General features: G+C 50.8%; 1 protein-coding gene across 6 annotated transcripts in view; it reads left to right on the forward strand.

Moving 5' to 3' along the window:
* DTNA (dystrobrevin alpha) overlaps positions 1–22,534 on the forward strand; it is a 546,028-nt gene that overhangs the window by 410,519 nt on the left and 112,975 nt on the right. For 4 of the 6 annotated variants that reach the window (XM_063923677.1, XM_063923676.1, XM_063923678.1 and 1 more), the window contains exons 11-12: positions 3,094–3,171; positions 21,420–21,512. The exons of the other annotated variants lie outside the window; for them this stretch is intronic. In XM_063923677.1, the coding sequence (XP_063779747.1) occupies positions 3,094–3,171; positions 21,420–21,512 (171 nt within the window). The remainder of the gene's footprint in view (positions 1–3,093; positions 3,172–21,419; positions 21,513–22,534) is intronic. 6 annotated transcript variants of the gene reach the window in all.

Here is a 22,534-nt window from a genome sequence, read left to right on the forward strand (position 1 = left end):
TTTTCCCCCTTGCGGGGTAGGGCCTGACATGCGGGGCGGACTTGTGCCTGGAGTATATCTATCCTGTGCTGGGCTTACTGTAGCTCCACATGACAGAGTAACTGATCGTAGTTGTGCTAAATTTAGCACATCTACGATCAGATCTGAATTACCCCCAATGTCGTCTGCTAGTGATTTGTTTGCTTTTAAATAATATATATTGTTGATCTATCCTACTAGTGATAATGTAGAAAAATAATTTTTATTATCACTAAAATATTTCTCATTGTTATGCAGCAGGATGTAATTGAGTCCGTGATCGTTGGAGGTGCGGGATGCCGGACAACCTCAGACATTTTTTAAAATTTGGCAATCTGTTAAAAGAGTGGTGTCCGAGATCAGCCGGCATCCTGCACCTCCGGCCATCTCGGACTCCATAACATCCCGCATATCGTATTACGTACAGCAATAGCAGAGTCTGCTCCTGTATAAACTATGCAGGTCAATGATGCACAGTATACAGGTTGAGTATCTCATATCCGGGATGCTCGAGACCAGGAGCATTCCAGATACAGGATTTTTCTGGATAACCGAATACGTGTTTTCCGTATGGGTCCCAGGGATCTGCGGAGGGCCCGATGTGTCGGCGCCGAGGTCCAGTATGTAGGCTGGAGTCAGCAGCAGGTTCTGGGAGTAGTAACATTGAGGGAATGGCTCCAAAGCCATTCCCCCAGCTGTCTGTGCTTGGCCACGGACTCCAGTGACGTCACAACGCCGGCCACGGCTTGACGCTACTACAGGGCCAAAATATAATTTTGGGGGGAATATTTTGGTTAACGGGTATCCGGATAACAGCTACCTGACCTATACCTCTATTGGATCAAATTGCCTCACACTGACAGTGTAGTGCCTGCCCTACAGAAAGTCCCTAACATTATTATTATTATTATTATTATTATTATTATTACTCTCTAGGACAGTGTTTCCCAACATCAGTCATCAAAGCACACTAGCAGTCCAGGTTTTAAAGATATCCATGCTTGAGCACAGATGGCAAACTATCAGAGATACTAGTCAAGTCACATGCTAAAGTATGGCTATCCTTAAAACCAGGACTGTTACTGTGCTTAGAGGAATGAGGTTGGGAAATACTGCTCTAAGAATAATTTTTTTTTATATACAATACATATATTTTACAGTAGATATAATTTCAATACATTATAACAATTAGGATAGAACAACACTATACAGTATATTATTTAAAAGGTGCCAATATAGAGCAATATAATCACTAGCAGGAGAGATTGTCTGCTAACTATATATACAAGCCTATCCATGTGCTTTGCCACAACCCTCCCTACTTATAAGGCAATATATTGCTTTACATTAATCGTTTATATAAAGGTTCTCTGCATTGATGATGTATTTTATTTCACAGTTTTCCTATTTTTGGAACAGCTATGTTTTTATGCTTTGCTGCTAGTTGAACTTGTATTTTAATAAAAATTAATAAGTTATTAAGCTTCATTAATTACAATATCTGTTTGCATTATACATAGGCATCCACCTTTTGCTTTTTAAATTTTTGTGATTCCGTCGTTATTGAAATACTACAAAGATGAAACTAGAGAACCTGGACAAAAGCTGCTAATATAAAACGCTATGGCAGGTATTCAGTTCCTGTCAGAATTTCTGACAGGTTGAAAAAAAGTCAGTTTTTAGGGCAAGAAAAGGGCCGTTTTTTTACTTGTCGTAAATTCCGACAAAGAAAACAGGTGGATCGGTGAATTTGCCCGCCGATACACCTCTTTTGACGAATTTGCGTGCATTTCCGACAGATTTTTGGCCCGTTTTCGACAATGCCAATTCGACTTTAAAAAAAGTCGGATCGCCATTGTTGAAAATGGGCAAAAACCTGTCGGAAATGCCCACAAATTGAATATTGAAGTGTCGGATCCTCTCTGTCGAAGAGGATCCAACACTAATTGAATATACCCCTGTGTCACTCAACATGAAAACTAATGAACCAATGTATTCAGCATAGTTATAGGTGACGGGTGTGGTATGGAAGGTCGACAGTAACTAGGTCAACAGGGTCTCTTTGTCGACATGGTCTAGGTTGACAGGTCAAAAGGTCGACATGAGTTTTTGATTTTTTTTGTGTGTCGTTTTCTCCGTACAGTGACCGGGAACCCCAATTAGTGCACCGTGTCCCCTCGCATGGCGAGCGTTCGGGCAAAGTGCCTTGCTGCGCTCTGCACAGGTTACTATTCCCAATTGTAGTCCGCGTGAATCGTTAAGTATGAAAAAGTTCAAAAAAAGAAAAAAATAGTGAAAAACTCATGTCGACCTTTTGACCTGTCGTCCTAGAGACCAGATCCCATAGGTGGCATACAGAATACTCCTCTGTTGCACTGTCCTTTCACCAGATGTGTTCCTTCATGTGACGGTGGCACAGTGGTTTTCATTGCTTGGGTTCTATTCCAACCAGAATGTGCTGTCTGCATGTATATGCGCAGCTTAGTTTTCCTGGTGCTTCAGTTTCTTTCCATAGTCCAAGGACATAGAGGGGGCTAATTATCTCCTAAATTGCCACTGATGGTGTGTGAATACAGGATGTGTGCCTATGGTAGGGAAAGCAGATTGTAATCTTCCTCTAAAACAGTTACTGATGTGCATGAATCAAATTCTGATTGTACTGCAAAAATATTTAGTTGCTCTTTTAATAGAAGTAATGATGATGACTTTGTGTAAGCTAAGACTCTGTGCGGTATCACTTTCTGCACTGTCACCCACAAAAGTTGATGCTGCATAAATGTGGGCGTATCTCTTATGCTGTTTGTTTATTGGAACCTGACGAAAGTCCAAGCTAACTAAAGTCCAGGAAACATTGATTTGATTCCTTTGGGAATTTTTATCAATATATTGGTACAAGGCAAAGTGGTGCCCCTTGCATCTGCTGCTATTTTACTTTGATGGAGGACACAAATGATTCCTCTCCTTATAAATGACATTATATGTTATCTTTAGCTACATTTCATTTGTATGTAACCATTACCTGTTGCCACGTATTTGTCATACGCTTTATCTACATTGTTCTGTCTTGTTAACCAGCTCTTCCCAAAAGACCTCAGAGGTAGAACAGAGCAGACAGCTAGCTAGAGCCGCTCCAACCTTACTGAAAGGCAAAGGGTAAGTTTCAGGCTTGTAGTGCTAGACGCTGCAGATAGTCAACTAACAGTCTTCCAGGACATTGAGGTGTGTGCTTGTGCTTTAATCCCACTAATCAAGACTGACCATTATGTAGACTAGAGGTATTTATGTGTCATTTAACTTTTGTATGCATAAAAAAAAAATACCTTTCATTAAGCTTATTAATCACAGCTAGAGAGAATTGTAATTATATTCGAAAATAATTATAAACAATCTAAACATGAACTAATAAATATTTATAAACAACTATTCTAGTACTTGGACTTCTCAAACTTTCCAAACTGATGCAGGCCTGTCCAATATTGTGTTTCCCTCGAAGTTAAAGGGGAATACCGATATTCACAATAATCCTCCTTAATCCAACAGGAGCCCAGCGCATTCACCATGTGTCAGAGGATGAGTTTCTTGCACGTAGCTGGGATCACAGACCAGGACAGGAGCCCAGCACATTCACCATGTGCCAGGGAATGAGTATCCCACATGTAGCTAGGGTCACAGACGAGGACAGGAGCCCAGCGCATTCACCATGTGACAGGGAATGAGTATCTCGCACGTAGCTGGGGTCACAGACAAGGACAGGAGCCCAGCGCATTCACCATGTGCCAGGGAATGAGTATCTCGCACGTAGCTGGGATCACAGACAAGAACAGGAGCCCAGCGCATTCACCATGTGCCAGGAAATGAGTATCTCGCACGTAGCTGGGGTCACAGACAAGGACAGGAGTCCGGTGCATTCACCATGTGCCAGGGAATGAGTATCTCGCACGTAGCTGTGGTCACAGACAAGGACAGGAGCCCAGCGCATTCACCATGTGCCAGGGAATGAGTATCTCGCACGTAGCTGGGGTCACAGACAAGGACAGGAGCCCAGCGCATTCACCATGTGCCAGGGAATGAGTATCTCGCACGTAGCTGGGATCACAGACAAGAACAGGAGCCCAGCGCATTCACCATGTGCCAGGGAATGAGTATCTCGCACGTAGCTGGGGTCACAGACGAGGACAGGAGCCCACCGCATTCACCATGTGCCAGGGAATGAGTATCTCGCACATAGCTGGGGCAGAGACAAAGACAGGAGCCCACCGCATTCACCATGTGCCAGGGAATGAGTATCTCGCACATAGCTGGGGCAGAGACAAAGACAGGAGCCCAGCACATTCACCATGTGCCAGGGAATGAGTATCTCGCACATAGCTAGGGTCACAGACAAGGACAGGAGCCCAGCGCATTTACCATGTGCCAGGGAATGAGTATCTCGCATGTAGCTGGGGTCACAGACAAGGACAGGAGCCCAGCGCATTCACCATGTGCCTGGGAATGAGTATCTCACACATAGCTGGGGTCACAGACAAGGACAGGAGCCCAGCGCATTCACCATGTGCCAGGGAATGAGTATCTCGCACGTAGCTAGGGTCACAGACAAGGACAGGAGCCCAGCGCATTCACCATGTGCCTGGGAATGAGTATCTCGCACATAGCTGGGGTCACAGACAAGGACAGGAGCCCAGCGCATTCACCATGTGCCAGGGAATGAGTATCTTGCACGTAGCTGTGGTCACAGACAAGGACAGGAGCCCAGCGCATTCACCATGTGCCAGGGAATGAGTATCTCGCACGTAGTTGGGGTCACAGACAAGGACAGGAGCCCAGCGCATTCACCATGTGCCTGGGAATGAATATCTCGCACGTAGCTGGGGTCACAGACAAGGACAGGAGCCCAGCGCATTCACCATGTACCAGGGAATGAGTATCATGCACGTAGCTGTGGTCACAGACAAGGACAGGAGCCCAGCGCATTCACCATGTGCCTGGGAATGAGTATCTCGCACGTAGCTGGGGTCACAGACAAGGACAGGAGCCCAGCGCATTCACCATGTGCCTGGGAATGAGTATCTCGCACGTAGCTAGGGTCACAGACGAGGACAGGAGCCCAGCGCATTCACCATGTGCCAGGGAATGAGTATCTCGCACATAGCTGGGGTCACAGACAAGGACAGGAGCCCGGTGCATTCACCATGTGCCTGGGAATGAGTATCTCGCACGTAGCTGTGGTCACAGACAAGGACAGGAGCCCAGCGCATTCACCATGTGCCAGGGAATGAGTATCTCGCACATAGCTGGGGTCACAGACAAGGACAGGAACCCAGCGCATTCATCATGTGCCAGGGAATGAGTATCTTGCACGTAGCTGGGGTCACAGACAAGGACAGGAGCCCAGCGCATTCACCATGTGCCTGGGAATGAGTATCTCGCACGTAGCTGGGGTCACAGACAAGGACAGGAGCCCAGCGCATTCACCATGTGCCAGGGAATGAGTATCTTGCACATAGCTGGGGTCACAGACAAGGACAGGAGCCCAGCGCATTCACCATGTGCCAGGTAATGAGTATCTCGCACGTAGCTGGGGTCACAGACAAGGACAGGAGCCCGGTGCATTCACCATGTGCCAGGGAATGAGTATCTCGCACGTAGTTGGGGTCACAGACAAGGACAGGAGCCCAGCGCATTCACCATGTGCCTGGGAATGAATATCTCGCACGTAGCTGGGGTCACAGACAAGGACAGGAGCCCAGCGCATTCACCATGTGCCAGGAAATGAGTATCTCACACATAGCTGGGGCGCAGAGACAAGGACAGGAGCCCAGCGCATTCACCATGTGCCAGGGAATGAGTATCTCACACGTAGCTGGGGTCACAGACAAGGACAGGAGCCCAGCGCATTCACCATGTGCCAGGGAATGAGTATCTTGCACATAGCTGGGGTCACAGACTAGGACAGGAACCCAGCGCATTCACCATGTGCCTGGGAATGAGTATCTTGCACGTAGCTGGGGTCACAGACAAGGACAGGAACCCAGCGCATTCACCATGTGCCAGGGAATGAGTATCTCACACATAGCTGGGGTCACAGACAAGGACAGGAGCCCAGCGCATTCACCATGTGCCTGGGAATGAGTATCTCGCATGTAGCTGGGGTCACAGACAAGGACAGGAGTCCGGTGCATTCACCATGTGCCAGGGAATGAGTATCTCGCACGTAGCTGGGGTCACAGACAAGGACATGAGCCCACCGCATTCACCATGTGCCAGGGAATGAGTATCTCGCACATAGCTGTGGTCACAGACAAGGACAGGAGCCCAGCGCATTCACCATGTGCCAGGGAATGAGTATCTCGCACATAGCTGGGGTCACAGACAAGGACAGGAACCCAGCGCATTCATCATGTGCCAGGGAATGAGTATCTTGCACGTAGCTGGGGTCACAGACAAGGACAGGAGCCCAGCGCATTCACCATGTGCCTGGGAATGAGTATCTCGCACGTAGCTGGGGTCACAGACAAGGACAGGAGCCCAGCGCATTCACCATGTGCCAGGGAATGAGTATCTCGCACGTAGCTGGGGTCACAGACAAGGACAGGAGCCCGGTGCATTCACCATGTGCCAGGGAATGAGTATCTCGCACGTAGCTGGGGTCACAGACAAGGACAGGAGCCCAGCGCATTCACCATGTGCCTGGGAATGTGTATCTCGCACGTAGCTAGGGTCACAGACAAGGACAGGAGCCCAGCGCATTCACCATGTGCCAGGGAATGAGTATCTCGCATGTAGCTGGGATCACAGACAAGGACAGGAGCCCAGCGCATTCACCATGTGCCAGGAAATGAGTATCTCGCACGTAGCTGTGGTCACAGACAAGGACAGGAGCCCAGCGCATTCATCATGTGCCAGGGAATGAGTATCTCGCACGTAGCTGTGGTCACAGACAAGGACAGGAGCCCAGCGAATTCATCATGTGCCAGGGAATGAGTATCTCGCACGTAGCTGGGGTCACAGACGAGGACAGGAGCCCAGCGCATTCACCATGTGCCAGGGAATGAGTATCTCGCACATAGCTGGGGCAGAGACAAAGACAGGAGCCCACCGCATTCACCATGTGCCAGGGAATGAGTATCTCGCACATAGCTGGGGCAGAAACAAAGACAGGAGCCCAGCGCATTCACCATGTGCCAGGGAATGAGTATCTCGCACATAGCTAGGGTCACAGACAAGGACAGGAGCCCAGCGCATTCACCATGTGCCAGGGAATGAGTATCTCGCATGTAGCTGGGGTCACAGACAAGGACAGGAGCCCAGCGCATTCACCATGTGCCTGGGAATGAGTATCTCACACATAGCTGGGGTCACAGACAAGGACAGGAGCCCAGCGCATTCACCATGTGCCAGGGAATGAGTTTCTCGCACGTAGCTAGGGTCACAGACAAGGACAGGAGCCCAGCGCATTCACCATGTGCCAGGGAATGAGTATCTTGCACGTAGCTGGGGTCACAGACAAGGACAGGAGCCCAGCGCATTCACCATGTGCCAGGGAATGAGTATCTTGCACGTAGCTGTGGTCACAGACAAGGACAGGAGCCCAGCGCATTCACCATGTGCCAGGGAATGAGTATCTCGCACGTAGTTGGGGTCACAGACAAGGACAGGAGCCCAGCGCATTCACCATGTGCCTGGGAATGAATATCTCGCACGTAGCTGGGGTCACAGACAAGGACAGGAGCCCAGCGCATTCACCATGTGCCAGGGAATGAGTATCATGCACGTAGCTGTGGTCACAGACAAGGACAGGAGCCCAGCGCATTCACCATGTGCCTGGGAATGAGTATCTCGCACGTAGCTGGGGTCACAGACAAGGACAGGAGCCCGGTGCATTCACCATGTGCCAGGGAATGAGTAACTCGCACGTAGCTGGGGTCACAGACAAGGACAGGAGCCCAGCGCATTCACCATGTGCCAGGGAATGAGTATCTTGCACATAGCTGGGGTCACAGACAAGGACAGGAGCCCAGCGCATTCACCATGTGCCAGGGAATGAGTATCTTGCACGTAGCTGGGGTCACAGACAAGGACAGGAGCCCAGCGCATTCACCATGTGCCTGGGAATGAGTATCTCGCACGTAGCTGGGGTCACAGACAAGGACAGGAGCCCAGCGCATTCACCATGTGCCAGGGAATGAGTATCTTGCACATAGCTGGGGTCACAGACAAGGACAGGAGCCCAGCGCATTCACCATGTGCCAGGTAATGAGTATCTCGCACGTAGCTGGGGTCACAGACAAGGACAGGAGCCCGGTGCATTCACCATGTGCCAGGGAATGAGTATCTCGCACGTAGTTGGGGTCACAGACAAGGACAGGAGCCCAGCGCATTCACCATGTGCCTGGGAATGAATATCTCGCACGTAGCTGGGGTCACAGACAAGGACAGGAGCCCAGCGCATTCACCATGTGCCAGGAAATGAGTATCTCACACATAGCTGGGGCGCAGAGACAAGGACAGGAGCCCAGCGCATTCACCATGTGCCAGGGAATGAGTATCTCGCACATAGCTGGGGTCACAGACAAGGACAGGAGCCCAGCGCATTCACCATGTGCCAGGGAATGAGTATCTTGCACGTAGCTGTGGTCACAGACAAGGACAGGAGCCCAGCGCATTCACCATGTGCCAGGGAATGAGTATCTCGCACGTAGTTGGGGTCACAGACAAGGACAGGAGCCCAGCGCATTCACCATGTGCCTGGGAATGAATATCTCGCACGTAGCTGGGGTCACAGACAAGGACAGGAGCCCAGCGCATTCACCATGTGCCAGGGAATGAGTATCATGCACGTAGCTGTGGTCACAGACAAGGACAGGAGCCCAGCGCATTCACCATGTGCCTGGGAATGAGTATCTCGCACGTAGCTGGGGTCACAGACAAGGACAGGAGCCCGGTGCATTCACCATGTGCCAGGGAATGAGTAACTCGCACGTAGCTGTGGTCACAGACAATGACAGGAGCCCAGCGCATTCACCATGTGCCTGGGAATGAGTATCTCGCACGTAGCTAGGGTCACAGACGAGGACAGGAGCCCAGCGCATTCACCATGTGCCAGGGAATGAGTATCTCGCACATAGCTGGGGTCACAGACAAGGACAGGAGCCCGGTGCATTCACCATGTGCCAGGGAATGAGTATCTCGCACGTAGCTGGGGTCACAGACAAGGACAGGAGCCCGGTGCATTCACCATGTGCCTGGGAATGAGTATCTCGCACGTAGCTGTGGTCACAGACAAGGACAGGAGCCCAGCGCATTCACCATGTGCCAGGGAATGAGTATCTCGCACATAGCTGGGGTCACAGACAAGGACAGGAGCCCAGCGCATTCACCATGTGCCAGGGAATGAGTATCTTGCACATAGCTGGGGTCACAGACTAGGACAGGAACCCAGCGCATTCACCATGTGCATGGGAATGAGTATCTTGCACGTAGCTGGGGTCACAGACAAGGACAGGAACCCAGCGCATTCACCATGTGCCAGGGAATGAGTATCTCACACATAGCTGGGGTCACAGACAAGGACAGGAGCCCAGCGCATTCACCATGTGCCTGGGAATGAGTATCTCGCATGTAGCTGGGGTCACAGACAAGGACAGGAGTCCGGTGCATTCACCATGTGCCAGGGAATGAGTATCTCGCACGTAGCTGGGGTCACAGACAAGGACATGAGCCCACCGCATTCACCATGTGCCAGGGAATGAGTATCTCGCACGTAGCTGGGGTCACAGACAAGGACAGGAGCCCAGCGCATTCACCATGTGCCTGGGAATGTGTATCTCGCACGTAGCTAGGGTCACAGACAAGGACAGGAGCCCAGCGCATTCACCATGTGCCTGGGAATGTGTATCTCGCACGTAGCTGGGGTCACAGACAAGGACAGGAGCCCAGCGCATTCACCATGTGCCTCGGAATGAGTATCTCGCACGTAGCTGGGGTCACAGACAAGGACAGGAGCCCAGCGCATTCACCATGTGCCAGGGAATGAGTATCTCGCATGTAGCTGGGATCACAGACAAGGACAGGAGCCCAGCGCATTCACCATGTGCCAGGAAATGAGTATCTCGCACGTAGCTGGGGTCACAGACAAGGACAGGAGCCCGGTGCATTCACCATGTGCCAGGGAATGAGTATCTCGCACGTAGCTGGGATCACAGACAAGGACAGGAGCCCAGCGCATTCACCATGTGCCTGGGAATGAGTATCTCGCACGTAGCTGTGGTCACAGACAAGGACAGGAGCCCAGCGCATTCACCATGTGCCAGGAAATGAGTATCTCGCACGTAGCTGGGGTCACAGACAATGACAGGAGCCCGGTGCATTCACCATGTGCCAGGGAATGAGTATCTCGCACGTAGCTGGGATCACAGACAAGGACAGGAGCACAGCGCATTCACCATGTGCCCGGGAATGAATATCTCGCACGTAGCTGGGGTCACAGACAAGGACAGGAGCCCAGCGCATACACCATATGCCAGGGAATGAGTATCTCGCACGTAGCTGTGGTCATAGACAAGGACAGGAGCCCAGCGCATTCACCATGTGCCAGGGAATGAGTATCTCGCACATAGCTGGAGTCACAGACAAGGACAGGAGCCCAGCGCATTCACCATGTGCCAGGGAATGAGTATCTCGCACGTAGCTGGGGTCACAGACAAGGACAGGAGCCCAGCGCATTCACCATGTGCCAGGGAATGAGTATCTCGCACGTAGCTGGGGTCACAGACAAGGACAGGAGCCCAGCGCATTCACCATGTGCCAGGTAATGAGTATCTCGCATGTAGCTGGGGTCACAGACAAGGACAGGAGCCCAGCGCATTCACCATGTGCCAGGGAATGAGTATCTCGCACGTAGCTGGGGTCACAGACAAGGACAGGAGCCCAGCGCATTCACCATGTGCCAGGTAATGAGTATCTCGCATGTAGCTGGGGTCACAGACAAGGACAGGAGCCCAGCGCATTCACCATGTGCCAGGGAATGTGTATCTCGCACGTAGCTGGGATCACAGACAAGGACAGGAGCCCAGCGCATTCACCATGTGCCAGGTAATGAGTATCTCGCACATAGCTGGGGTCACAGACAAGGACAGGAGCCCAGCGCATTCACCATGTGCCAGGTAATGAGTATCTTGCACGTAGCTGGGGTCACAGACAAGGACAGGAGCCCGGTGCATTCACCATGTGCCGGGGAATGAGTATCTCGCACGTAGCTGTGGTCACAGACAAGGACAGGAGCCCGGTGCATTCACCATGTGCCAGGGAATGAGTATCTTGCACATAGCTGGGGTCACAGACAAGGACAGGAGCCCAGGGCATTCACCATGTGCCAGGTGATGAGTATCTCGCACGTAGCTGGGGTCACAGACAAGGACAGGAGCCCGGTGCATTCACCATGTGCCAGGGAATGAGTATCTCGCACGTAGTTGGGGTCACAGACAAGGACAGGAGCCCAGCGCATTCACCATGTGCCTGGGAATGAATATCTCGCACGTAGCTGGGGTCACAGACAAGGACAGGAGCCCAGCGCATTCACCATGTTCCAGGGAATGAGTATCTCGCACGTAGCTGGGGTCACAGACAAGGACAGGAGCCCAGCGCATTCACCATGTGCCAGGGAATGAGTATCTTGCACATAGCTGGGGTCACAGACAAGGACAGGAACCCAGCGCATTCACCATGTGCCTAAGAATGAGTATCTTGCACGTAGCTGGGGTCACAGACAAGGACAGGAACCCAGCGCATTCACCATGTGCCAGGGAATGAGTATCTCACACATAGCTGGGGTCACAGACAAGGACAGGAGCCCAGCGCATTCACCATGTGCCAGGGAATGAGTATCTCGCACGTAGCTGGGGTCACAGACAAGGACAGGAGCCCACCGCATTCACCATGTGCCAGGGAATGAGTATCTCGCACATAGCTGGAGTCACAGACAAGGACAGGAGCCCAGCGCATTCACCATGTGCCAGGGAATGAGTATCTCGCACATAGCTGGCGTCACAGACAAGGACAGGAGCCCGGTGCATTCACCATGTGCCAGGGAATGAGTATCTCGCACGTAGCTGGGGTCACAGACAAGGACAGGAGCCCGGTGCATTCACCATGTGCCAGGGAATGAGTATCTCGCACGTAGCTGGGGTCACAGACAAGGACAGGAGCCCGGTGCATTCACCATGTGCCAGGGAATGAGTATCTTGCACATAGCTGGGGTCACAGACAAGGACAGGAGCCAAGCGCATTCACCATGTGCCTGGGAATGAGTATCTCGCACGTAGCTGGGATCACAGACAAGGACAGGAGCCCAGCGCATTCACCATGTGCCAGGGAATGAGTATCTCGCACGTAGCTGGGGTCACAGACAAGGACAGGAGCCCAGCGCATTCACCATGTGCCAGGGAATGAGTATCTTGCACATAGCTGGGGTCACAGACTAGGACAGGAACCCAGCGCATTCACCATGTGCCTGGGAATGAGTATCTTGCACGTAGCTGGGATCACAGACAAGGACAGGAGCCAAGCGCATTCACCATGTGCCTGGGAATGAGTATCTCGCACGTAGCTGGGATCACAGACAAGGACAGGAGCCCAGCGCATTCACCATGTGCCTGGGAATGAGTATCTCGCATGTAGCTGGGGTCACAGACAAGGACAGGAGCCCAGCGCATTCACCATGTGCCTGGGAATGAGTATCTCGCACGTAGCTGGGATCACAGACAAGGACAGGAGCCCAGCGCATTCACCATGTGCCAGGGAATGAGTATCTCGCACGTAGCTGGGGTCACAGACAAGGACAGGAGCCCAGCGCATTCACCATGTGCCAGGGAATGAGTATCTTGCACATAGCTGGGGTCACAGACTAGGACAGGAACCCAGCGCATTCACCATGTGCCTGGGAATGAGTATCTTGCACGTAGCTGGGATCACAGACAAGGACAGGAGCCAAGCGCATTCACCATGTGCCTGGGAATGAGTATCTCGCACGTAGCTGGGATCACAGACAAGGACAGGAGCCCAGCGCATTCACCATGTGCCTGGGAATGAGTATCTCGCACGTAGCTGTGGTCACCGACAAGGACAGGAACCCAGCGCATTCACCATGTGCCAGGGAATGAGTATCTCGCACGTAGCTGGGGTCACAGACAAGGACAGGAGCCCGGTGCATTCACCATGTGCCTGGGAATGAGTATCTCGCATGTAGCTGGGATCACAGACAAGAACAGGAGCCCAGCGCATTCACCATGTGCCCGGGAATGAGTATCTCGCACGTAGCTGGGGTCAGAGACGAGGACAGGAACCCAGCGCATTCACCATGTGCCAGGGAATGAGTATCTCGCACGTAGCTGGGGTCACAGACAAGGACAGGAGCCCAGCGCATTCACCATGTGCCAGGGAATGAGTATCTCGCACATAGCTGGGGTCACAGACAAGGACAGGAGCCCAGCGCATTCACCATGTGCCAGGGAATGAGTATCTCGCACGTAGCTGGGGTCACAGAAAAGGACAGGAGCCCAGCGCATTCACCATGTGCCAGGGAATGAGTATCTCACACATAGCTGGGGTCACAGACAAGGACAGGAGCCCGGTGCATTCACCATGTGCCAGGGAATGAGTATCTCGCACGTAGCTGGGGTCACAGAAAAGGACAGGAGCCCAGCACATTCACCATGTGCCTGGGAATGAGTATCTCGCACGTAGCTGGGGTCACAGACAAGGACAGGAGCCCAGTGCATTCACCATGTGCCGGGAATGAGTATCTCGCACGTAGCTAGGGTCACAGACAAGGACAGGAGCCCAGCGCATTCACCATGTGCCAGGGAATGAGTATCTCGCACGTAGCTGGGGTCACAGACAAGGACAGGAGCTCAGCGCATTCACCATGTGCCAGGGAATGAGTATCTCGCACGTAGCTAGGGTCACAGACAAGGACAGGAGCCCAGCGCATTCACGATGTGCCAGGGAATGAGTATCTCGCACGTAGCTGGGATCACAGACATGGACAGGAGCCCAGCGCATTCACCATGTGCCTGGGAATGAGTATCGCACGTAGCTGGGGTCACAGACAAGGACAGGAGCCCAGCGCATTCACCATGTGCCGGGAATGAGTATCTCGCACGTAGCTGGGATCACAGACAAGGACAGGAGCCCAGCGCATTCACCATGTGCCTGGGAATGAGTATCTCGCACGTAGCTGGGATCACAGACAAGGACAGGAGCCCAGCGCATTCACCATGTGCCAGGGAATGAGTATCTCGCACGTAGCTAGGGTCACAGACAAGGACAGGAGCCCAGCGCATTCACCATGTGCCAGGGAATGAGTATCTCGCACGTAGCTGGGGTCACAGACAAGGACAGGAGCTCAGCGCATTCACCATGTGCCCGGGAATGAGTATCTTGCACGTAGCTAGGGTCACAGACAAGGACAGGAGCCCAGCGCATTCACCATGTGCCAGGGAATGAGTATCTCGCACGTAGCTGGGGTCACAGACAAGGACAGGAGCCCAGCGCATTCACCATGTGCCAGGGAATGAGTATCTCGCACGTAGCTGGGATCACAGACAAGGACAGGAGTCCGGTGCATTCACCATGTGCCAGGGAATGAGTATCTCACACATAGCTGGGGCCAGAGACAAGGACAGGAGCCCAGCGCATTCACCATGTGCCAGGGAATGAGTATCTCGCACGTAGCTGGGGTCACAGACAAGGACAGGAGCCCGGTGCATTCACCATGTGCCCGGGAATGAGTATCTCGCACGTAGCTGGGGTCACAGACAAGGACAGTAGCCCAGGGCATTCACCATGTGCCAGGGAATGAGTATCTCACATATAGCTGGGGTCACAGACAAGGACAGGAGCCCGGTGCTTTCACCATGTGCCAGGGAATGAGTATCTCGCACGTAGCTGGGGTCACAGAAAAGGACAGGAGCCCAGCGCATTCACCATGTGCCAGGGAATGAGTATCTCGCAAGTAGCTGTGGTCACAGACAAGGACAGGAGCCCGGTGCATTCACCATGTGCCAGGGAATGAGTATCTCGCACGTAGCTGGGGTCACAGACAAGGACAGGAGCCCAGCACATTCACCATGTGCCAGGGAATGAGTATCTCGCACGTAGCTGGGGTCACAGACAAGGACAGGAGCCCAGTGCATTCACCATGTGCCGGGAATGAGTATCTCGCACGTAGCTAGGGTCACAGACAAGGACAGGAGCCCAGCGCATTCACCATGTGCCAGGGAATGAGTATCTCGCACGTAGCTGGGGTCACAGACAAGGACAGGAGCTCAGCGCATTCACCATGTGCCAGGGAATGAGTATCTCGCACGTAGCTAGGGTCACAGACAAGGACAGGAGCCCAGCGCATTCACCATGTGCCAGGGAATGAGTATCTCGCACGTAGCTGGGGTCACAGACAAGGACAGGAGCTCAGCGCATTCACCATGTGCCAGGGAATGAGTATCTCGCACGTAGCTAGGGTCACAGACAAGGACAGGAGCCCAGCGCATTCACCATGTGCCTGGGAATGAGTATCTCGCACGTAGCTGGGGTCACAGACAAGGACAGGAGTCCGGTGCATTCACCATGTGCCAGGGAATGAGTATCTCGCACATAGCTGGGGTCACAGACAAGGACAGGAGCCCAGCGCATTCACCATGTGCCAGGGAATGAGTATCTCGCACGTAGCTGGGGTCACAGACAAGGACAGGAGCCCAGCGCATTCACCATGTGCCAGGGAATGAGTATCTCGCACGTAGCTGGGATCACAGACAAGGACAGGAGTCCGGTGCATTCACCATGTGCCAGGGAATGAGTATCTCACACATAGCTGGGGCCAGAGACAAGGACAGGAGCCCAGCGCATTCACCATGTGCCAGGGAATGAGTATCTCGCACGTAGCTGGGGTCACAGACAAGGGCAGGAGCCCGGTGCATTCACCATGTGCCCGGGAATAAGTATCTCGCACGTAGCTGGGATCACAGACAAGGACAGGAGCCCAGCGCATTCACCATGTGCCAGGGAATGAGTATCTCGCACGTAGCTAGGGTCACAGACAAGGACAGGAGCCCAGCGCATTCACCATGTGCCAGGGAATGAGTATCTCGCACGTAGCTGGGGTCACAGACAAGGACAGGAGCTCAGCGCATTCACCATGTGCCCGGGAATGAGTATCTTGCACGTAGCTAGGGTCACAGACAAGGACAGGAGCCCAGCGCATTCACCATGTGCCAGGGAATGAGTATCTCGCACGTAGCTGGGGTCACAGACAAGGACAGGAGCCCAGCGCATTCACCATGTGCCAGGGAATGAGTATCTCGCACGTAGCTGGGATCACAGACAAGGACAGGAGTCCGGTGCATTCACCATGTGCCAGGGAATGAGTATCTCACACATAGCTGGGGCCAGAGACAAGGACAGGAGCCCAGCGCATTCACCATGTGCCAGGGAATGAGTATCTCGCACGTAGCTGGGGTCACAGACAAGGACAGGAGCCCGGTGCATTCACCATGTGCCCGGGAATGAGTATCTCGCACGTAGCTGGGGTCACAGACAAGGACAGTAGCCCAGGGCATTCACCATGTGCCAGGGAATGAGTATCTCACATATAGCTGGGGTCACAGACAAGGACAGGAGCCCGGTGCTTTCACCATGTGCCAGGGAATGAGTATCTCGCACGTAGCTGGGGTCACAGAAAAGGACAGGAGCCCAGCGCATTCACCATGTGCCAGGGAATGAGTATCTCGCACGTAGCTGTGGTCACAGACAAGGACAGGAGCCCGGTGCATTCACCATGTGCCAGGGAATGAGTATCTCGCACGTAGCTGGGGTCACAGACAAGGACAGGAGCCCAGCACATTCACCATGTGCCAGGGAATGAGTATCTCGCACGTAGCTGGGGTCACAGACAAGGACAGGAGCCCAGTGCATTCACCATGTGCCGGGAATGAGTATCTCGCACGTAGCTAGGGTCACAGACAAGGACAGGAGCCCAGCGCATTCACCATGTGCCAGGGAATGAGTATCTCGCACGTAGCTGGGGTCACAGACAAGGACAGGAGCTCAGCGCATTCACCATGTGCCAGGGAATGAGTATCTCGCACGTAGCTAGGGTCACAGACAAGGACAGGAGCCCAGCGCATTTACCATGTGCCAGGGAATGAGTATCTCGCACGTAGCTGGGATCACAGACAAGGACAGGAGCCCAGCGCATTCACCATGTGCCTGGGAATGAGTATCTCGCACGTAGCTGGGGTCACAGACAAGGACAGGAGCCCAGCGCATTCACCATGTGCCAGGGAATGAGTATCTCGCACGTAGCTGGGATCACAGACAAGGACAGGAGCCCAGCGCATTCACCATGTGCCTGGGAATGAGTATCTCGCACGTAGCTGGGATCACAGACAAGGACAGGAGCCCAGCGCATTCACCATGTGCCAGGGAATGAGTATCTCGCACGTAGCTAGGGTCACAGACAAGGACAGGAGCCCAGCGCATTCACCATGTGCCAGGGAATGAGTATCTCGCACGTAGCTGGGGTCACAGACAAGGACAGGAGCTCAGCGCATTCACCATGTGCCCGGGAATGAGTATCTCGCACGTAGCTGGAGTCACAGACAAGGACAGGAGCCCAGCGCATTCACCATGTGCCAGGGAATGAGTATCTCGCACGTAGCTGGGGTCACAGACAAGGACAGGAGTCCGGTGCATTCACCATGTGCCAGGGAATGAGTATCTCGCACATAGCTGGGGTCACAGACAAGGACAGGAGCCCAGCGCATTCACCATGTGCCAGGGAATGAGTATCTCGCACGTAGCTGGGGTCACAGACAAGGACAGGAGCCCAGCGCATTCACCATGTGCCAGGGAATGAGTATCTCGCACGTAGCTGGGATCACAGACAAGGACAGGAGTCCGGTGCATTCACCATGTGCCAGGGAATGAGTATCTCACACATAGCTGGGGCCAGAGACAAGGACAGGAGCCCAGCGCATTCACCATGTGCCAGGGAATGAGTATCTCGCACGTAGCTGGGGTCACAGACAAGGGCAGGAGCCCGGTGCATTCACCATGTGCCCGGGAATAAGTATCTCGCACGTAGCTGGGGTCACAGACAAGGACAGTAGCCCAGGGCATTCACCATGTGCCAGGGAATGAGTATCTCGCACGTAGCTGGGGTCACAGAAAAGGACAGGAGCCCAGCACATTCACCATGTGCCAGGGAATTAGTATCTTGCACGTAGCTGGGGTCACAGACAAGGACAGGAGCCCTGCGCATTCACCATGTGCCAGGGAATGAGTATCTCGCACGTAGCTGGGGTCACAGACAAGGACAGGAGCCCAGCGCATTCACCATGTGCCAGGGAATGAGTATCTCGCACATAGCTGGGGTCACAGACAAGGACAGGAGCCCAGCGCATTCACCATGTGCCAGGGAATGAGTATCTCGCACGTAGCTGGGGTCACAGAAAAGGACAGGAGCCCAGCGCATTCACCATGTGCCAGGGAATGAGTATCTCGCACGTAGCTGTGGTCACAGACAAGGACAGGAGCCCAGCGCATTCACCATGTGCCAGGGAATGAGTATCTCACACGTAGCTGGGGTCACAGACAAGGACAGGAACCCAGCGCATTCACCATGTGCCAGGGAATGAGTATCTCGCACATAGCTGGGGTCACAGACAAGAGATGCCCATTGCCTACTTCACCTTTGATGCCTTTTAAAAATAATTTGTGAAAAGAAAACTTTGGCAAATGTGTTAATGGGTTGGAAATGGTAAGGCGGAGGTGCGAGCGCAAACAAAGCCCCTAGCGGGCTCGGTGGCTTGCTGCTCTCGCTACAGGTTCTATTGCCATTCTATGGGTGTCGTGAACACCCACGAGTGGAAATAGCCTCTGTAAGGCTGTGTACACACTAGTATGATGTGCGCCCCATTCAATATTGTATAAAATTTCCCGACATACGATTTTGGGCATACACACTATACAATGAAACAATAAGATAAGATGAAATGATATCTGAAGGAGCTAGAGTTGCTTTCCAGGGAGCAGAAAAAGGAGGAGGAGTAGGTTCCAAGCTGACGTCAACGCCCTAAAATCGTATGGTTGTATGTACACACTACAAAAAAAGCTCATGATATCGCACCATCAAGACTGCATGCAGGTCAGATGTTAGTTGTCCACAGGAGCTCGCATCATATGATAAATCGTTTTTTTGTTTCTGTGCAGGGTAAATACTGGCTGCTTTATTTTTACACTGCAATTTAGATTTCAGTTTGAACACACGCCACCCAAATCTAACTCTCTCTGCACATGTTACATCTGCCCCCCCCTGCAGTGCTCATGGTTTTGCCCATTAGCTAACAAATTTGCTGCTGCGATCAGATCTGAATTAGGCCCATAGTTCATTGGTGACTTGCAATACATTTGTACCTTTGAATAACAAATACAGGATAATTTACCTCTGATTATAGCTTTGCTTTGTGGAAGCACTATACAAATGTGTGCTCATACAACTAGCCTCAATGTGCCATGTGACACAACACGCTTGACGCAGGCGAGCTGCCATTTCCTGTGTGACTCTAACGCCAGGAGTCTTTCACATCTTTTTAACTGAAAATGCGTCTTAGTTGCAATGCAATGCGACTAGGAACCAGCAATAGACAGTGCTGATTAATTGGATATGTGACTGTTGTATCTGTGTGTGAAGTCTGTACACAAAGCACAACAGAACTTGGTGTGGAGAAAAGCAGTGACCGCTGTATTGTAACACTCCATATACATATTCAGATTCCGTTGTACACGATATACAAGTGTTGCATATTGAATTAATCGCCACGGTTACCTGGCGCGTCCTAGTAACATTGCATTGCAACTAAGATGCATAAAGATGCCCGGCTGTAGCAGAGTTGCACCGGACCTGCCGCACTGAAAGGGGCTGTCTGGTGCGACTGAAACAGTAATGTACTGTATGAGGACACACAGCGCTGTATGGTGTTGAGAGTGCGCAGCCATTTGCCCTCTTGTACTCTGTGCTCAGGAAGGATTGAAAAAAAGAGATGACACCGTGTTTGGACACAATTAACATGACCTATTTATTTATGACTACCTCACATCTGCTTTACGCTTTTAAAAATGAAAATTAACCTATTGTTTGCTGAAATAAGGTAGATCAAGAACCAATTACTGATAAGTCACAACTACACTGTTGTGTGGTTCTAGACTTACATTCCATAATGCTCTGCACATTACAGCTGGCTTACACAACAGCAATTGTTCCTATAATTCTTATCAGGCAGATGAAATAAGGATACGTCAACCCATGATATTGCATAAAGAGCCATTTGTATTTTACTGCTTTTTTCAGTAGGTCAGTTATTTCGATATGAAATTTGAATTGTTCATCTGCCAATAAAACTCCATAGAAACAATTATATTATTTTTTTAATTTGGGGAATCTTAAATATCACTCTCATTTTAGATAGCGACTGCTTCCATCAGTGTAGCCCAGTGATTAGTAGTGGATTATTTTCCAGATCACTCCAACTTTCTGGTGTACAGCATAATTAATTTGCTTTCCTATACACAGTATGCCACTGAAATATACAATTTACAACAAGAGACAGGGCACCAATCTGTTTTAATCCAATAAAAAAAATGTATCAGTTGACTAATGAAAGCAAGATACGCTGTATGTGTACCGAAAAAAGAGATTAATATGCTCATCTGACAAATGTCATGGATTATCCAAAGTCCCAACCGTAAAAAGGGTAAGGTCAACACCAGGTGAACCTCCAAATATTTTGAGGTGTATATAGAGTAGTATGTTTCTGAAAAACAACATATTTCAAATGTAGTATTTATATATGTGTACCAGAAAAAGAGAAAATATCTTCACTTATCTGATCACGATATCTTTAAACATTCCTGAGGACCTCAAACCCATAAATAAGACCCTTGATAAAATGGAATACCAAGTGTAGAATATTATTTTCAGTTTGGCAAACAGGAGTGTTCATCAAACCCAAAAAATCAGTTGTCACAGATTTCCAATTCATTACATACTACCATTGCTGCTTTCTCTATAGGTCCTGAGGCCACTTCTCCAGCAGAATATCACTGATCGATTGAGCTGTGGCCATCACCCGAGAGGGGCTACCAGCCTATGGGATATAAAGTTACTTATTTTCCACTAACTGCTGCATGTAATCAGGGAGAACTAGATTTCTGCATGTCTTCTCTTCATTTCATTGTGCTTGTGTTCTCTTGCTTTGCAGTCGCTGGAAGTTTTAGTGTGTACACTTTTTATTTTTCCTTACTTTTTTTTTTTACAGTTAAGAATTTCCTATTTCCAAACCTCCTTCTAGGTTACAGTACAGCCTGGATGTGGCAGACAGGCTGGCTGATGAACATGTTCTCATCGGGGTATATGCCAGCATGCTTCAGAACAACCTTTCACGGTTAGTTAAGGCTTGGCAAATCTATTGGTTTTACAAAATGGAAGTTGCAACATATGAAGCCAACTAGTTGAGCCAACCTAGTCGGCCAAGTCACATGACTACAGCATGCGCTTCCAGTATCTGGAAGGGGTATTTGTGGTCCTGTAGTGAGGAGCTTGGGGTTTCATCTTGCACTACCTATGAAGTACTGTAGTATCTTAGTTTACAGCTCGGGTTATAGATTTATTTTTTTTGTCTTTTTTCCCCCCATTCATTTACAGGTGTGGTAACCATTTGTATTTCTGCAGTGAAAGTGAGAATCCGTTCCAGCGCTGTTTAGAATTTAGTTCATAATGCCTCTTATTATGCAAATATATAATCACCCAAGAGGAAACTGTAATCATAAGTCTGTATCCTAAGCTTGGCCACGTCACAATTTTTTTATATTTTAAGTGCTTACTTATTTTATGTTTTGCAGGTGGATGAGTAATGCTTACATGTAGGGGCAGATTCAATTAGCTGCAATGTTAAACGATTGGAGCTATTCAATTACTATGGGTTTTCCAGAAGCAGTAAACTGCAGCTAGTGCACGTTAACCTATTTATTCCACGTTCAGTGCTCAGAATCTGTGGGTTACACCATGCATTAAGCCCTAGAGGTTGCCTCTGAGACTGCTAGATATCTGTGTTAAGTGCCTGCTCTGGGGCTTAATACACTGGGTATTGGCACTCAGTTGGATTGCTCAGGGCAGAGCAGTTAGCCGTGGGTAGACCTTACGGCTAATTGTATCTCTCCCATAGTTATTGTATTCGTGAGACAATTATAGAATTTGTATTTGATAAACGGAATGCACATATACAGTAAGTAATGCGAGCATGCTGCTGTTCTTCTTGAGCCATGCCTCATGAATTGGGATATGTTAGCTAATATAAAACGGAAAAGAGTGTGGCCTGAAATCACACTCATATTTGTATCATTTGTGGGTTGCAAATTACAGGAGTCCCTCTGTTTTCTAGCCCTTTATTTCTATTTATCACAGTTT

The sequence above is a fragment of the Pseudophryne corroboree genome, chromosome 5 (genome assembly GCF_028390025.1).
Source record: "Pseudophryne corroboree isolate aPseCor3 chromosome 5, aPseCor3.hap2, whole genome shotgun sequence".
NCBI lineage: Eukaryota > Metazoa > Chordata > Amphibia > Anura > Myobatrachidae > Pseudophryne > Pseudophryne corroboree.